General features: G+C 42.7%; 1 protein-coding gene across 1 annotated transcript in view; it reads right to left on the bottom strand.

Moving 5' to 3' along the window:
• Positions 1 to 1,276: 1,276 nt before the first annotated feature.
• The window catches only part of NUS1 (NUS1 dehydrodolichyl diphosphate synthase subunit), a 36,989-nt gene continuing 23,010 nt past the window's right edge, over positions 1,277 to 15,255 (bottom strand). The window contains exons 3-5 of the mRNA XM_045009838.1: positions 14,401 to 14,553; positions 4,387 to 4,486; positions 1,277 to 2,888 (exon numbers count right to left, since the gene is read on the bottom strand). Of these exons, the coding sequence (XP_044865773.1) occupies positions 2,798 to 2,888; positions 4,387 to 4,486; positions 14,401 to 14,553 (344 nt within the window). The 3' untranslated portion in view covers positions 1,277 to 2,797. The remainder of the gene's footprint in view (positions 2,889 to 4,386; positions 4,487 to 14,400; positions 14,554 to 15,255) is intronic.

Raw genomic sequence — 15,255 nt, 5'->3', positions numbered from 1 at the left:
AAAAATCTAGAGAAAGTGTTCATATAACACCATAGCCTGTAGAAAGATTATATTATTTTATTGGTTTCTTGTTTTACAGATTCAGGTTTAACTTTCAATAATAAAGTTAAATAAATTGATTCCTTAATCATAAAAAACTTGCTTTACACATTATTTACATGTAGCCAGAGACTACAGCCAGACAATGTCACAGCTATACAATGTACCTGCACACAGGACAAGCTGGGGTGGGGGAGCTAACTGCAATGACACATTCGAAGATCAAGTTGTGGATATACACAGTGTATTTGGCACAGCTCACTAAATCTTAAGGTCTGGCTCTGAAACAGGAAATACTTGCTTTAGTAAAGATATTCAGGAATTTGTTAAGGGCCAAAAACAGTTCAGGTAATGCAAGACTTTTTTGGCAGTCTGCAGATTGGTGAAAAGATCAAAAGAAACACAGAATTAAGTCTCATTTTCCTGTTTTATTTCTGTTTACTGCCAATACCAGAACTGCTTGACAACCTTTTTTTATGTTTACATGAAGGTGGTCTTTGCCTCGCGAAAAAATTAATTCACAATACCCAAGATCTCTCTTCAAGAGCAAGTCATTCATCCCATCCCCAAAAGCTAAATGTATGTTTAGTGGGGAATTACAGGGACCCCAAGAAGGCATTGCATGCTAAATTGTCCATCATGTTTTATCCTAGTAGAAACAGGGTGAACATCAAAAGCCAACCCCACAAATGAGATTAAATACACTGTACTGGCATTACAACCCTTAGGGAATATCATACTGACGTCCCTGAAAGGATCAGCTCAAAGTAGTGAGCAACTTGATCAAGGTCCCTTTGTCTCACACAAAACATGAAACGAGGCAGTTCACATTGTTATAGGTTCTTTTGGGACCTGCAATGTGATATTAAAGGAGGGAGAGGAAAATAAAAAGTAAAAATTACTGATGCTAACAATCGCTCTCCAACCTGCATTGTAACATTATATCTACTCATGACAAAGCATAGTGTGTTATTTTACAAAAAACAAACAAAAAAACCACATTCTTTTAAAATTTGACAGTTCCCTTTTTAAACTGAAATAAAGATTTCCCATGTAGTGCTTTGCCAAGCTTCCCACCTTCTTAAAGAGAAAGCAAAAGAGGACTAAATCTCTGAGGAGGGAGACAGATCTGAAACACTTGTTAAAGAGCCGGCTAACAATTCTATAAACTCAAGGACAAAAAAAAAGCATATAGTTTCAAAAAGACAAACATTCAGCAATAAACAGTACAGCTCTCTTTTTAGGTACTGCTTATTCTTTAATACTTAAAAGCATTTAGACATTACATGACAATTTCAATTTATGAGCTTTTATTTCAAGTGTATTTTCTATATTTAAATAATTAAATGAGGACATTCTGTCATGGAGGTTTTTTTCCTATAACTGTCAAGAGTTTTTTATGCAGATATTAACCTAATGCTGCACTTCTGGTTACATTGCTTCATCATTCATGATCTCAAACATGAAAAAAACATAATAAGAGCACTGTATGTTCACTAAATCCATTCCTTCTCTTCACTGCTATTTGCAGACTTCCTAAACTCAGTCTTGAACATATCTAGCTCAGAATGTATACTTACATCTGATGGAGACTTCCCTGAAATGTACACAATTAAACATTGCCTTATGGCTAAACAGTAATAAGGAAAGCACAGTGGCAATATGTATTGTTCCTTAAATAGAGATTGAAAAATAGAATCAGCAACCCAAAATCTAAATCTAACTCAATCTGAGACTGGTTTATCCAGCTAGAGACTTAATTCACTTAAAGTTTTAATTTAAGAATAGTACCAGATCAGTGGAATATAAAAAGTCATTGACAGTGATAATTATGTTTTGGAAATCTCAATTTATGTCATCTCATCAGTATGGGTGCTCAATTCAGTGCCCACTGAACTCAACAGGATTTTGGCTTCGCTGGGTCCTAGGGAAGAAGGGAATATATCTAGGGCTATACATGCATTTTTGGAAGGCTTTTGCTTTTAAACATCTTTGTTCCCCCCTCAAAAAAAACCCACAATTCACCCTGGATATTTCATAACAGACTGCTGCTTAATGCACTTACCCCAAAATAAGGTAATGAAAGAATCTGTGGCCTCTTCAGATTCCAGAAACTTATTACCTGTGCTTTTTATCCTATTAGACGCTTTGTCTTGTCAGCTGGTAAGTTGGAATCTTTTCATTCCATTTGTATGGTCACCAGAACAGTTACTGATATATGCAATACACAAACACACACCTAACATATTTGAAGATAACCAGGCCAATAGCTCTCAAGAGTTCATCTACGAGGTACACCAGGAGGATAAGGAATGGACAGGCATATAATTGCAGCCAAGTCTTCCACTTTTCCACTCTTTCAATGCATGTGGCAACATCTTATATTGCCCTGTAGTTTTCACAAGGATACTATGAATGTTTCCCCTTAGAAAAGAGCAACATTATTCTTACATAACATTTTGGTCACTGGAAGGAAAAAAAAACAGAGGTGGGGGCATAGAGCATTTGATCAGCTCTGCTTAAAATTTATACAAGGTAATTTGCACAAATTAACAAACCTGTGCATATCCCCCTTTCCGTAGAAGGATTCTCACACACCCACACGCACAGACTCTCTAGAAAGGTAAGACACTTTATTGAGTTTGTTGATAAATTAAGAAAATTACTATGAACCAGACTTGTTCAGATCACAGGGTGCTTGTAAACAGAGATACTGGATCCTTTCCATGGAAAGCCTGACAGAGTGTTCAACAAGAAGTCATTTTCCCCAACGCTGCTCACAGGCTGCATAGTGATGGAGGGCAGAAAAAAAATCTTCATAGCTGATGTTCAGGTGTGAAGGCAAAGAACTGAGGAAACAAATTAGGAAGGAGTCATTAAGACAACTATTTTATATAAAGGAGTTTACCTAGGCAAGCAAATGTAATTTCTGGTTAATTATCACAATCACAACAACAACAGTTAACTGAGCTGCAGAGTTCTGGTACCCCTCAAATGACTCTCATAATGAAGGGCTTATCTATACACAAACTGCACTGAAAAAAACTAATTTGGCTGTAATTAACACTTTTTTTATTTTGGCGCAAGTTTGCCCGTGGACACTTACAGAGCACTGTGAAATAAGTGTGAGACAGACTTGTGCCAAAATAAAAACCGTGTTAATTACAGACAGGCTAGCTATTGCAGTGTAAATTTGGCAAATTTGTGTGTAGAAAAGCCTTAAGACACTACTTTTAAGCAATTTATGTAGTACCATTGACATTCTATTGTCATGCCCTTTATTTAAGAGTTCTTCTGCTGACTTCTGAAGTAGCCCACAAATAGCACAAAGAGCTGCTGCTTCCCACGACACTGAGAAATTTTCAAAATATTTTCAAACCACAGAAGAAAGTTTAAATCTTCTGGGTGAAAGTATGACTGAGCTCTTTTTCTATTAAAGCACTCAAAGATAGTTACAGGTTCGACTTTATTAATGAAGTGTCAGTAGGAGTCCTAAGATCAGACACACTTCTGCTTTCATTCAGATTACTCCTGTACTTGGAAAAACCCCAACGCATCCACAAAGAATGCCTCTGACCCCATAACATCTCCTCAGTTAAATCTAGAAGACAGACAAGTATATTTAACAACCTCCATGTGTAGACAGAGGGTAATGGAGCTTTACATAACTTAACTCTCAGTGAAAAGTAAGTATCAACAGCAAGACATGCTCCTGTTATGACAAAAGGTCAAACACATACAATTCAAAGACAACTTGATATAAGCTGAGGCAAAACACTGTCACACAAAACTGATGGCTTGATACCTTCTCAACTATGAAGCCAATGGTCTTTATTTAAGATGCTACTGAATCTTTTCTGAAGAACCTATCAACCAGGGCATATAACAAAAGGATTCAGGATCCTCCTAACTGAACTGGTAATGACAACACTTTTTAGAAGTTATTTTTTTACGCACCATGGTCAGAAAAGGAACTGAAGGGCAACAATCAATTAACAGAGACACTAGAAACATCTGCGCACACAACTCCTCTCTGGGCTTCAAGGGACAAAAACCTCTAGAACTAATGGAGTAAATGCTTCTTGTAGGAGACAAGCAAAGCCCAAAAGCAGGAACCAATCAATATTATCTCTCTGTAACAGGAGACGGTAAAAACTGATGCACAGAACAGATACCTTCTGTACAATCACTATCTCCAGGCAGAACTTAGGCCTTGCTTTTTGTCTGCTGGAGGGATTTCATCTCTTTCTTTCTGCACTATTTTAAAATAAAAAAAAACATTTAAAACTGTTAAGTTAAAGAATGAATATATTCCAACCAGTTAACAATGATTTATAACCAACTCACATGATCTCTGTCAGTCTGATGTGCCAGGGAAGGAATCCTAATGTGCTGTCCACAGGACCAAACTTCAAAATTAAATCAGGGTCAGGGAAACCTTTATTACCTACAAAAATAAATAAATAAAAAGAGAGGGAAATAATTAAAGTTTATGGGATTAGAGATTTAGACTTATTAGAATTTTAAGAGACTTATTTCACATGAAATATGCATTTGTTCATTTAAAAAAAAAATCAGTCACATAAGAGACAGTAAAAAGTGTTAGAGAGAAGAGATCAGCCCTGCACCTTTTTTCTAACAAGTGGAGTAAGAGGTTGAGGCCAGCACTGGTAAGAGTGGGCTGCTATGTCTTGCACGATAGTCTGGGGACTTGGTTAAAAATATAAATATATATAGTGAAAACGTTAGAATCCTACTGTGAAAAATCAAATTAGCTGACATATTGACCATGATGTCACATAACATACATCATAGAACTCTCCACAAAACACCCCAATCACTGGGACACAGCTGAGAAAACTTAATGATTTATTACATGGAGAACTTTAAAAAAAAAAATAGGGCAGTCCGCTCTTAACATACAGGTTCTGACAGATTTTTACTACGTACTGATCCCTGTGCTTTAAACACAAAAACAGGCATGAACTGCTTAATTTCTTGTACTTTGCCATTGTTCTTAATGACTTTAGACAAGTAACTATACGTAGTTCTAATATAGTGTCTGTATGAGTCCTAAGGTCATATGCATTTCTGTCTTCATCCAGAGTGCTCCTGGACATGGAGATACCCCAATGCATCCACAAAGGATACCTCTGACCCCATAATGTCTCTTATAGACAATACTTACCTCCTCTGAGATCAGTAGATGTTAAAAGGAGGTAAGTATCATAGAATCATAGACTATTAGGGTTGGAAGAGACCTCAGGAGGTCATCTAGTCCAACCCCCTGCTCAAAGCAGGCCCAACACCAACTAAATCATCACAGCCCCTCACTCTTCTCCAGACTAAATAACCCTAGTTCCCTCAGCCTCTCCTCGTAAATCATGTGCCCCAGTCCCTTAATCATCTTTGTTGCCCTCCGCTGGACTCTCTCCAATTTGTCCACATCCCTTCTGTAGTGGTGGGACCAAAACTGGACACAGTACTCCAGATGAGGCCTCACCAGTGCCGAATAGAGGGGAATAATCACTTCCCTCGATCTGCTGGCAATGCTCCTACTAATACAGCCCAATATGCCGTTGGCCACACCGCTGACTCATATCCAGCTTCTCGTCCACCTCGTCCCAGATCTTTTTGTGCAGAACTACTACTTTGCCAGTCAGTACCCAGCCTGTAGCGGTGCATGGGATTCTTCCTTCCTAAGTGCAGGACTCTGCACTTGTCCTTGTTGAACCTCATCAGATTTCTTTTGGCCCAATCCTCCAATTTGTCTAGGTCCCTCTGGACCCTATCCCTACCCTCCAGCGTACCTACCTCTCCTCCCAGTTTAGTGTCATCTGTGAACTTGCTGAGGGTGCAATTAATCCTATCATCCAGATCATTAATACAGATGTTGAACAAAACCATCCCCAGGACTGACCCCGGGGCACTCCGCTTGATACCGGCTGCCAACTAGCCATCAAGCCGTTGATCACTACCCATTGAGCCCGACAATCTAGCCAGCTTTCTATCCACCTACTAGTCCATTCATCCAATCTACTTTAACTTGCTGGTAAGAATACTGTGGGAAAATGACGGCACAGAAAGATGAAGTGACTTGCCAGAGTCCATTCTGCAAGCCACTGGCAGAACCAGGAATAGAATCCAGGTCTCCAGAGTCTCAGTCCAGTGTTCTATCTAGGCCACACTGCATTCCAGATCTGTGGATTAAATTTGTAAACTAGACTAATTCCATTTTAATATGGTTTGATAAAGTTGTCATTGTGGTAGTTTAAAAAATGCAGGACTATTAGAAGCAGGCTTAGCAGGGTTGTGTAGTAAGAGAAAGTTACTCACCTTGCAGTAACTCAGGTTCTTCGAGATGTGTGTCCCTGTGGGTGCTCCACTCTAGGTGACGGTGCGTCCCGGCGCCGTTGATCGGAGATTTTCGGTAGCAGTGCCTGGTTGGGGCGCACGCACCCAGATGGTATCTCCCGTCTAGTTGGAATCTTCCTGAGTGCGTGCGCCCCACACCCTCCTCAGTTCCTTCTCTACCGTGGAGAGTCATCACAGTGCTCCAAAGAAGAGGGGAGGAGGGCGGTGAGTGGAGCACCCACAGGGACACACATCTTGAAGAACCTCAGTTACTGCAAGGTGAGTAACTTTCTCTTCTTCTTCGAGTGCTGTCCCTGTGGGTGCTCCACTCTAGGTGAATGTGTAGCAGTACCCACTATGGCCGGTGGGACTTTGGAGATAAGGCAGGGAGTACTGAAGATAGTACTGTATGACCTACTATTGTGTCTGCCGTGGTGTCTTGCATTAGAGCATAGTGTTTTGCAAACATGTGTTCAGATGACCATGTAGCCGCTTTGCAGGTATCAGGAATGGGAATGTTGTGTAAGACGACAATGGATGCCGACATGGCTCTAGTGGAATGAGTGCTAATGTCGTCGGGCGGTTGAAGATTCTTTGCACGGTAACAGGATCTGATGCAGTCAGAGATCCACTTGGACAGACGTTGTTTAGAGATAGCCGTACCTTTCGATCTTTCGGTAATGGAAACAAAGAGTCATGGCGACTTATGAAATGGTTTAGTCCTCTCTAAATAAAAGGCGATGGCTCGCCTGAGGTTGAGAGTATGCAGAGTTGCCTCTTGCGGACTCTTGTGAGGTTTGGGATAGAAAGTAGGTAAGTATATAGGTAGGTTGAGGTAGAAGGTCGATACCACGTTAGGAAGAAATTTAGGATGTGGTCTCAAAGTGACTTTGTCTGTGGAGAAGATTGTGTAGGGAGGGTGGGCCATCAGGGCGCTCATTTAACCAACTCTCCCTGCTGATGTTATGGCAACTAAGAAATGTACCTTCATGGACGTATGGAGATGAGAGGTAGCCAAGGCCTCAAATGAAGGTTTCATGAGAGCATGAAGAACGAGGTTAAGATTCCATGCAGCCGCTGTTGGGTAAATTTCAGGGTAGAGATTTTTCAGACCCGTTAGAAAGTGTTTTATGGTGGTGTGGGTAAAGAATGAATAACTGTCTAATAGGTCATGGAAGGTGGTAAGCGCCGCCAGGTGCACTTTGATGGAGCTGAGCGAAAGTCTGTCCTGTTTTAGATTCAGGAGGTAGTCTAGAATGTTAGGGAGGGAAACGCTTCCCCTTCTGCAGGTAGGTTTACGACTGGAGTCTCTCCTGCTGTGTAGGAGGACATATTGGACTTGCTCGGAACAGGCTAGTTCATGGGTCTGGAACCATGAAGGAACCAGGCTGTGAGGTGGAGCTTTTGGAGCTGGGGGTGAAGGACCCGTCTGTTGTCCTGGGAAATGTGTTCTGGCCTGTTGGGGAGAGCCCGTGGAAGACGGGAGGAAAGGCGGAGTAGGTAGGGGTACCACGTCTGTCTTGGTCAAGCTGGGGCAATAAGGATGACCTGGGTCTTGTCGTCTGCCGTTCCGAAGAACCCTGTGTAACAGAGGGATTGGTGGAAGGCGTACAGGAGGGAGTTGTTCCATGGGATGAGGAATGCATCTCCTAGGGATGCAGTCCCGAGTCTCACTCTGGAGCAAAACGGAACATTTTCGATTCTGGGTTGTGGCAAAGAGATCTATTGACGGGGTGCCCCAGAGGCAGAAGAGCTGTTGGAGTACTGCGAGGGACAGTTCCCATTCGCGTTGTGTCAAGAAGTGCCTGCTGAGTGCGTCGGCAGTAGTGTTGTGGCAGTCTGGTAGGTAGGAAGCGATGATCTGTATTCAATGTCGTATGCACCAGATCCATAGTTTAATGGCTTCCCTGCAAAGGGAATGTGATCAGGCTCCCCCTTGTCTGTATATGTAGTACATGCATGCTATGTTGTCTCTTAATGCCCGAAGAGATTTGTTCTTTATGAGAGGAAGAAAGTGAAGGCATGCTCGCCTCACTGCTCTGAGTTCTAAGAGCTTTATGTGTAGGTGCATCTCTGATGCGGATTATCGGGCTTGTGCCCTGTGTTCCCCTAGATGCGCTCCCCAATCAATCAGGGAAGCGTCCGTGGTGGGTGAGCATGAGCGTTGGGGAACATTGCTGGAATGAAACCCCTGTGCAGAGGTTTTCTGGACTTGTTTATCAATGTTGGGAAGCTATAACATTGGGAGGAGGAGTTAGCAGCATCCGTCAGGTGTGTCTGTTGGGTTTGGAATTGGAATTGAGCCAGGCCTGGAGACATCTCATGTGTAGCCTGGCGTGGTGAACCACGAAGGTGGTGGCTGTCATGTGACCAAGAAGCTGTAGGCAGAGTTTTGCCTGTGTCCTGGGACGAATAAAGAGCGTGCGTTTGAGCTGCGTGATAGCGAGAAATCTGTGATATGGGAGAGAGGCCCTGCTCTGGATTGAGTCGAGATGAGCTCCGATGAACTCGATCTGTTGTTTAGGTGTCAGGGTGGATTTTTGGATGTTTATTTGGAGGCCTAGGCTGTGAAAGAGGGAGATGGCGAAACAGGTAGCTTGAAGTGTCTCGCCATAGGAGTTGCCCTTGATGAGGCAATGGTCCAGATAGGGGAACAGCGTGACCCCGTGTTTGCGGAGATGAGCCACGTCCACGGCTAGAGTCTTGGAAAAAACTCTCGGTGCTGTGGCGGGTCCGAAAGGAAGAACTCTGTATTAAAAAGGGTCGTGACCGATTGTGAATCGTAGAAAGCGTCTGTGAACTGAATGGATTGATATATGAAAGTAAACATCCTGTAGGTCGAGAGCTGTGAACCAGTCCCCTTGATCCAGTGTAGGTATTATTGTGCCCAGTGTGACCATTTTGAATCTTTGTTTCCTCATGAATTTGTTCAGTCAGTGTAGATCTAGTATAGGCCTCCATCCTCCAGTCTTTTTCTGAGTTAGAAAGCAACAGGAGTAGAAACCTGTCCCTTGATTTTGTGGTGGCAAACGTCCTCTGCACCTAGTTGTAGAAGATGCGCCACTTCTGTGCCAAGTAAGTGGTCGTGAGAAGGGTCCCTGAGGAGGGACGGGGAAGGGTAGGAGGGTAGGAGAAAGTTTGTCCTTATCAAAAGGGAGATCCTCCACTTTGGTCTGCAGTTCTTTGGGGATGCCAGATGCAGAGAGGCATGAGGATTTGCGCATAACCACAGCAGTTGCACGGGCTGCTGTGTCTGCCATGTCTAGAGATGCCTGTAGTGCCGTTCTAGAAATCAGTTGGTTCTCAGTCAGGATTGATTTGAAGTCTGCTCTCCTATCCTCTGGAATGTAGGAGGCAAGTTCAAAAGTTTATTGTAAATACCAAAGTCGTAACTGAAGAGGCGTGCAGAAGTTTGCAATTCTGAATTGTAGTGTGGAGGACGTATAAACCTTGCAGCCCAAGACATCAAGGCATCTAAGGTCCTTGTCTTGCGGGGTGGGTTGATATTACGACTGTTTCGTCCTCTGTGCAATTGCATCCATGACCCGGGAGTTGGGTGGTGGATGAGAAATAGGAAGTCAGCATCTTTAGCAGAGACATAGTATTTACATTTGGCCTTTTTGCAAGTTGGTACTAAAGACAGTGGGGTTTGCCAGAAAGTGTCAGCCGGCTCCAGGAGTGCTTCGTTTATAGGGAGCGCGATTTTTGAGGGTGCAGACTGTTGAAGGATTCTGAGGAGTCTGTGTTGCGTCTCCTGAACCTCTTGAAAGGGGATATCTTGATTGAGTGCCACCCTCCTGAAAAGTTCTTGAAATTGTTTACAGTTGTCCACGGCCCGTGGAGACGGAGGGAGGAGGGCTCTGTCCAGGGCTAATGGAGAGTTAGGAGTCGCGTAACTTGCATACTCAGGAGGCGGCTCAGGCACCTTAGAAGTGGACGGAGCAGGAGACTGAGGCACAGAAGGAGGATAATTGGTAGGAGGATGTTGCCAAGGGTACCACTGAGGCCAAGGCATAACGTAGGAGAACCCAAGTGTCGCCCCTGGGGGGGCGAAATGGGGAAAATTGAGGCTGGTGGTCTTGAACCGTGACCTGAGGTGGCAGAGGTGCCTGTGGAGGAGAAGCAGGAGTGGAGAACTCCACTTGCTGCTGTAAATCAAGTAAAGACAAGCCTGAAGGTTTTGGGTTTTTTTTTAAACTAAGTAACTAACTATGTAACTACAGTAAAGGAAGGGAAACAACTGGGTTATAACTAATAATTATTTCTATGTTCTTTGTTACTATTTCCTATAGATACCAGGGAAGAGAAGGCAGCACTGCCCCGAGATCCATCTTCGGCCGAGGACGGTTGAGAAGGAACTGAGGAGGGTGTGGGGCGCACGCACTCAGGAAGATTCCAACTAGACGGGAGATACCATCTGGGTGCGTGCGCCCCAACCAGGCACTGCTACCGAAAATCTCCGATCAACGGGGCCGGGACGCACCGTCACCTAGAGTGGAGCACCCACAGGGACAGCACTCGAAGAAGAACATTTAAACTCCTACCCACACTACACACTTCAGACTAAACTGTAGTGCTCAGCCTACATCCATCTTGGACTACTCCCACACAGAGCCAACCACACTGTAGTAAGTAGTCTTGTTCTCCTCAACCATCTGCAGAACATACTGTAGTTATGTCAGTAGTTTAACTAACTGAATGGCCCCATAGTAAGAAAATACCCAGGCTTGGGTTTTTTTGGTATTAAATCTAAGATTGGAATCAAATTTCCTTAATTTCTGGGAGTAATTCCATGTGCAGCAAGAATCAGATATGCCTCTTTCAAATTAGACATGTAAGGATGTCTATATGGAAAGTCTGACACCTTAAATTTCCTATTATGATGCTCTAGTATTGTGTTAAGGGAGGAAACAGATGACCAAGTAGCTCAGTTCTTCTTGCAGAGCTGGAGCCCTGCATCTGACATTGATGGGAAAGTCCAAAACAAAGGCACAACACCAAGCCATACTAAAAATCATTTCAAAACCTTCTGATAAGGGTAGGATTATCACTGGAGTATGGGTTGTTCGCTTACTCCATTCCTCTGGGAATCGGTTGGGATTATTCTGGTTTTTAGGATTGTGACACAGAACTTTAGGTATGGAAGTGGTTGACTGAGGCAAGTGTCCTAGCCTCTGGAAGAGTTAATCTCTGAAGGAAAAGAAGGGGACATTTCAGATTTAAAGCCATTGAGACTATGTGGTGTCATACACAAGAAAGTCTTCCATAGAGGGAGGGACAAGTCTGAGGTATCCGGTAACTATCTTGTGCTCCTACTGCATTCTAGAGGCTAGAGAGAGTGTGGTGGCCTGATTAGTTGGACAGATTTGGGGTAGCAACGGAATTGTAGCTTCCAACACACATCTTCTATGCCAGAGCCATTGATGTGGCCCACTAAAAATAGTTTAGGATGAAGAGAAGAGCAGTCACTGAGCTCAGTTCCTCCATGTACTCTAGGAAGTTGGCTAGGAAGGACATGCAAGTCAGTATAGGACACAGCAATAGAAATCAAGAATGGGGAGAAAGTTCTCAATGGACATGATCCTAAAGGCATCCTTAGTTTTAACTCTGCCCTGTAATAATGCCATGCAGTAACCAAACAATTCTGATTGTAACCTCTGTGCTTAGAGTCAGATTCAACTGATTTTTCATTTTAGTTTGCTCTTTCCACATTCCTTCTTGGTGTCATTACAAGGGAGAGTTGTTTAAGTGCCTTAACTGTACATTTTGCTACCTTAACATGTTTAGATTTCTTAAATTTAACCTAATCTTAGAAATTTCTGGTTTTTGCAGTGCCTGTGTTAAGAGATAATTAAGCCCTACCTGTAATTTTTTTTTTATTTCAGATATGTAAACAAACTTAATTCCTAGACAACAACTGAGTTAAATTAGAGTTATGTCAGAGGTATTAGGAGGTCATCAGTAAGAGTATTCTGTTCGGCCCTAAAAGTCAAACCTGTCTTGTCCATAAAAGCAACTGTGCATCTACACCAAATTTTCAGCACAATTCAAGAGTAAAGCTTGAATTTTCTTAGTTTCAAAAAAAAGTTTAGTTTCCGAGTTCTAGTCAGTTAAAAGTTAACAAAAATTCACACTCTGCATCATGTTATTCTGTAGTTTGGCTGCTCTCACTTGAGGTAGGTTGGCATTAGCCTGAGTGTAGATAATTCAAGTTAATTTGAATGTGAAGACAGGCTTTAATACATTCAGTTGACTCAGTCGCACTTCTCTCCTTCCTTCAGAAGGAAAGTTGTTTGAGAATCCCATAAAACACACTAAGATATGAAGATTGGTGTTGGAGAGGCTATACAGGATACAGACAGGAGGAAGACTTGGAGGGGAGGAGTTAAATCGAGCTTTGAAGGCATAGAAGAAACTGATGCAGAAGGTGAGGGAAGCCAATGGGATATGTTTTCAGAGTGGTCTGCAAAAGAGTTTAGCAGCAGCATCTTCAAATGGTGCAGAATTGGGTGAAATTTTTTTTGACTAATAGAAATTTTGCCAAAAAACACACCTTTGGGGGTGGGGGAGAAGGAGAGGCTCAAATTATTCTCAAATTTGGGAAATAGTTTAGGCTGAAAAACACAAAAAAATTTTAAGTGTCCATATTTTTTTCAAAATGTCACTTTGAATTGAGATTTGAAAGGTTTTCAAGCTTTTTGTTTAGTTGAGGGAAAAAAATGAAAATTCAATTTTACACTCCCAAACACTGAAATAAATAAATAAATAAATATGTGCTCAGTTCTGTGACAGGGACATGACAAATGTTATGATTTAAGCTATATACAGTAACTCCTCACTTAACATTGTAGTTATGTTCCTGAAAAATGCGACTTTAAGCAAAACAATGTTAAGCGAATCCAATTTCCCCATTAAGAATTAATGTAAATGCGAGGTGGGGGGTTAGGTTCCAGGGAAATTTTTTTCACCAGACAAAAAACTATATATTATATAGATATACACACAGTATATGTTTTAAATAAACAATTTAATACTGTTCACAGCTATGATGATTGTGAAGCTTAGTTGAGATGGTGAAGTTAGAGGGTGGAAGAGGGTGGGATATTTCCCAGGGAATGCCTTGCTGCTAAATGATGAACTAGCACTCGGCTGAGCCCTCAAGGGTTAATGCATTGTTAATGTAGCCTCTCACACAAGGCAACACGAACACAAGGGAGGGGAGACAGCATAGCAGACAGAGACAGACACACACCTTGTGTGTGGGAGAGAGAGATTCACACTGCCCCTTTAAGTAAGCTGACCCACTCTTAAGTGCATTGTCTTTTTAAGTGGATCAGGAAGTTGAGACAGCAACTGCTGCCCCAAGCTCTCTGTCTCTCTCCATCTGTATCCCCACCCTGCTCTATATGAAGAAGGGGTAAGCGGGGTGCAGGAGCAGTGGGACACCCTGACATTAGCACTCTTCCCTTCCCCCCCACACCCCCGCACAGCAAGCAGGAGTCTCTGGAAGCGGCTCCAAGGCAGAGGGCAGGAGCAGCATATGGCAGTGGGGGGAGGGACAGCTGAACTGCCAGCAATTGATAGCCTGCTGGGCGGCTGCAGCACAGGAAACTTACGGAAGCAGGGAGCTGATAGGGGGACTGCCGGTCCACCCTGGTTCCAAGCCCCCACCAGCTAGCTGCAGCAGGCTGCTCTTCCTGCAAGCAGTGGACAAAGCAGGCAGCTGCCAAACGATGTTAGAAGGGAACACTGCACAACTTTAAATGAGCATGTTCCCTAATTGATCATCAGTGTAACAATGAAACAACATTAACCAGGATGACTTTAAGTGAGGAGTTACTATATTATCAAGATATGGGCAAAAGTTCTAAAATGGTCGTCAATGCTGAACAGGAGATCAAATCCAGATGTAAATCCAATGCCATTCTGATCCAAATATGCCTGTTACAAATTGACTTGTTAGCACATAGTATTCCCTCCCTGCCCCAGGCACAATATAGTACTTACTACTTAGTAAGTTGTTTAAGACATTCACATCCAGGTCTGTATATTTTCTTTGCTGTTGTGCTACCAACTGGCAAAAGTTCTGAGCAGCTCTCACTATGTCTGCCTTTCCATCTTCTGGGGACAGCACCTTCAATGTAGATTGGCAATTTAAAACTGCAAGTACAAAGCACAAAGTTGTTTTAAAAGCAAGTGAACTTTTGCAAGAAAGGTTATTTGTTTACAGTTCTAGGAGGTTGATGAACTATTCAGAGAACGGGGACGGGGATGCAAGTTCTTGTATCAATAACAAAGTGTGCACATCTTGAAATCTCACATTTTAAGAAGCAAAGCACTAAGCATTTCTACAGAGTGTACAAACATGTATATCGCAACTACATCTTTTAAAAAGTTTCTGGTGTTGATAGTCTCCAGGTTTGTTACCTTAACTTTGTATTTCCTACAGTTTGACCTTAGGACATCTTCCAGGGATCTTGTAAGTGCCTACCACTTATAATTTAACAGTGTCATTAGTCTCAGGCCAGTTTCCAACCTGTGGGACAGGAGGACAGGGCCACTCCAGAAGGCTGCATTGCCTCTTGCTGCATATGACTGCTGGAAGCACTGTGCCAGAAGGCTATGGCCTTGGGGAGTGGGGTAGGGGACAGAATGGAGGGATCAACTGCGCTCCAAATGGAGTTGCAATCGAATGAAAAATGGAAAGCATACCCATAAAAAACAGAAGGATGAGATAAATGAAAGAAAGAACAGACAAAAACAAGGGAGCAGCACAAAGAACAAAACAGGAGGCAGGATGTGACAATTCCAGACACAGAATAGTAGGACATGGGTGAAAGGCAGACTGGATCTTTAAGAAAC

The sequence above is a fragment of the Mauremys mutica genome, chromosome 3 (genome assembly GCF_020497125.1).
Source record: "Mauremys mutica isolate MM-2020 ecotype Southern chromosome 3, ASM2049712v1, whole genome shotgun sequence".
In the NCBI taxonomy this organism is placed as follows: domain Eukaryota; kingdom Metazoa; phylum Chordata; order Testudines; family Geoemydidae; genus Mauremys; species Mauremys mutica.
This window is presented reverse-complemented; position numbering and strand designations above follow the sequence as displayed.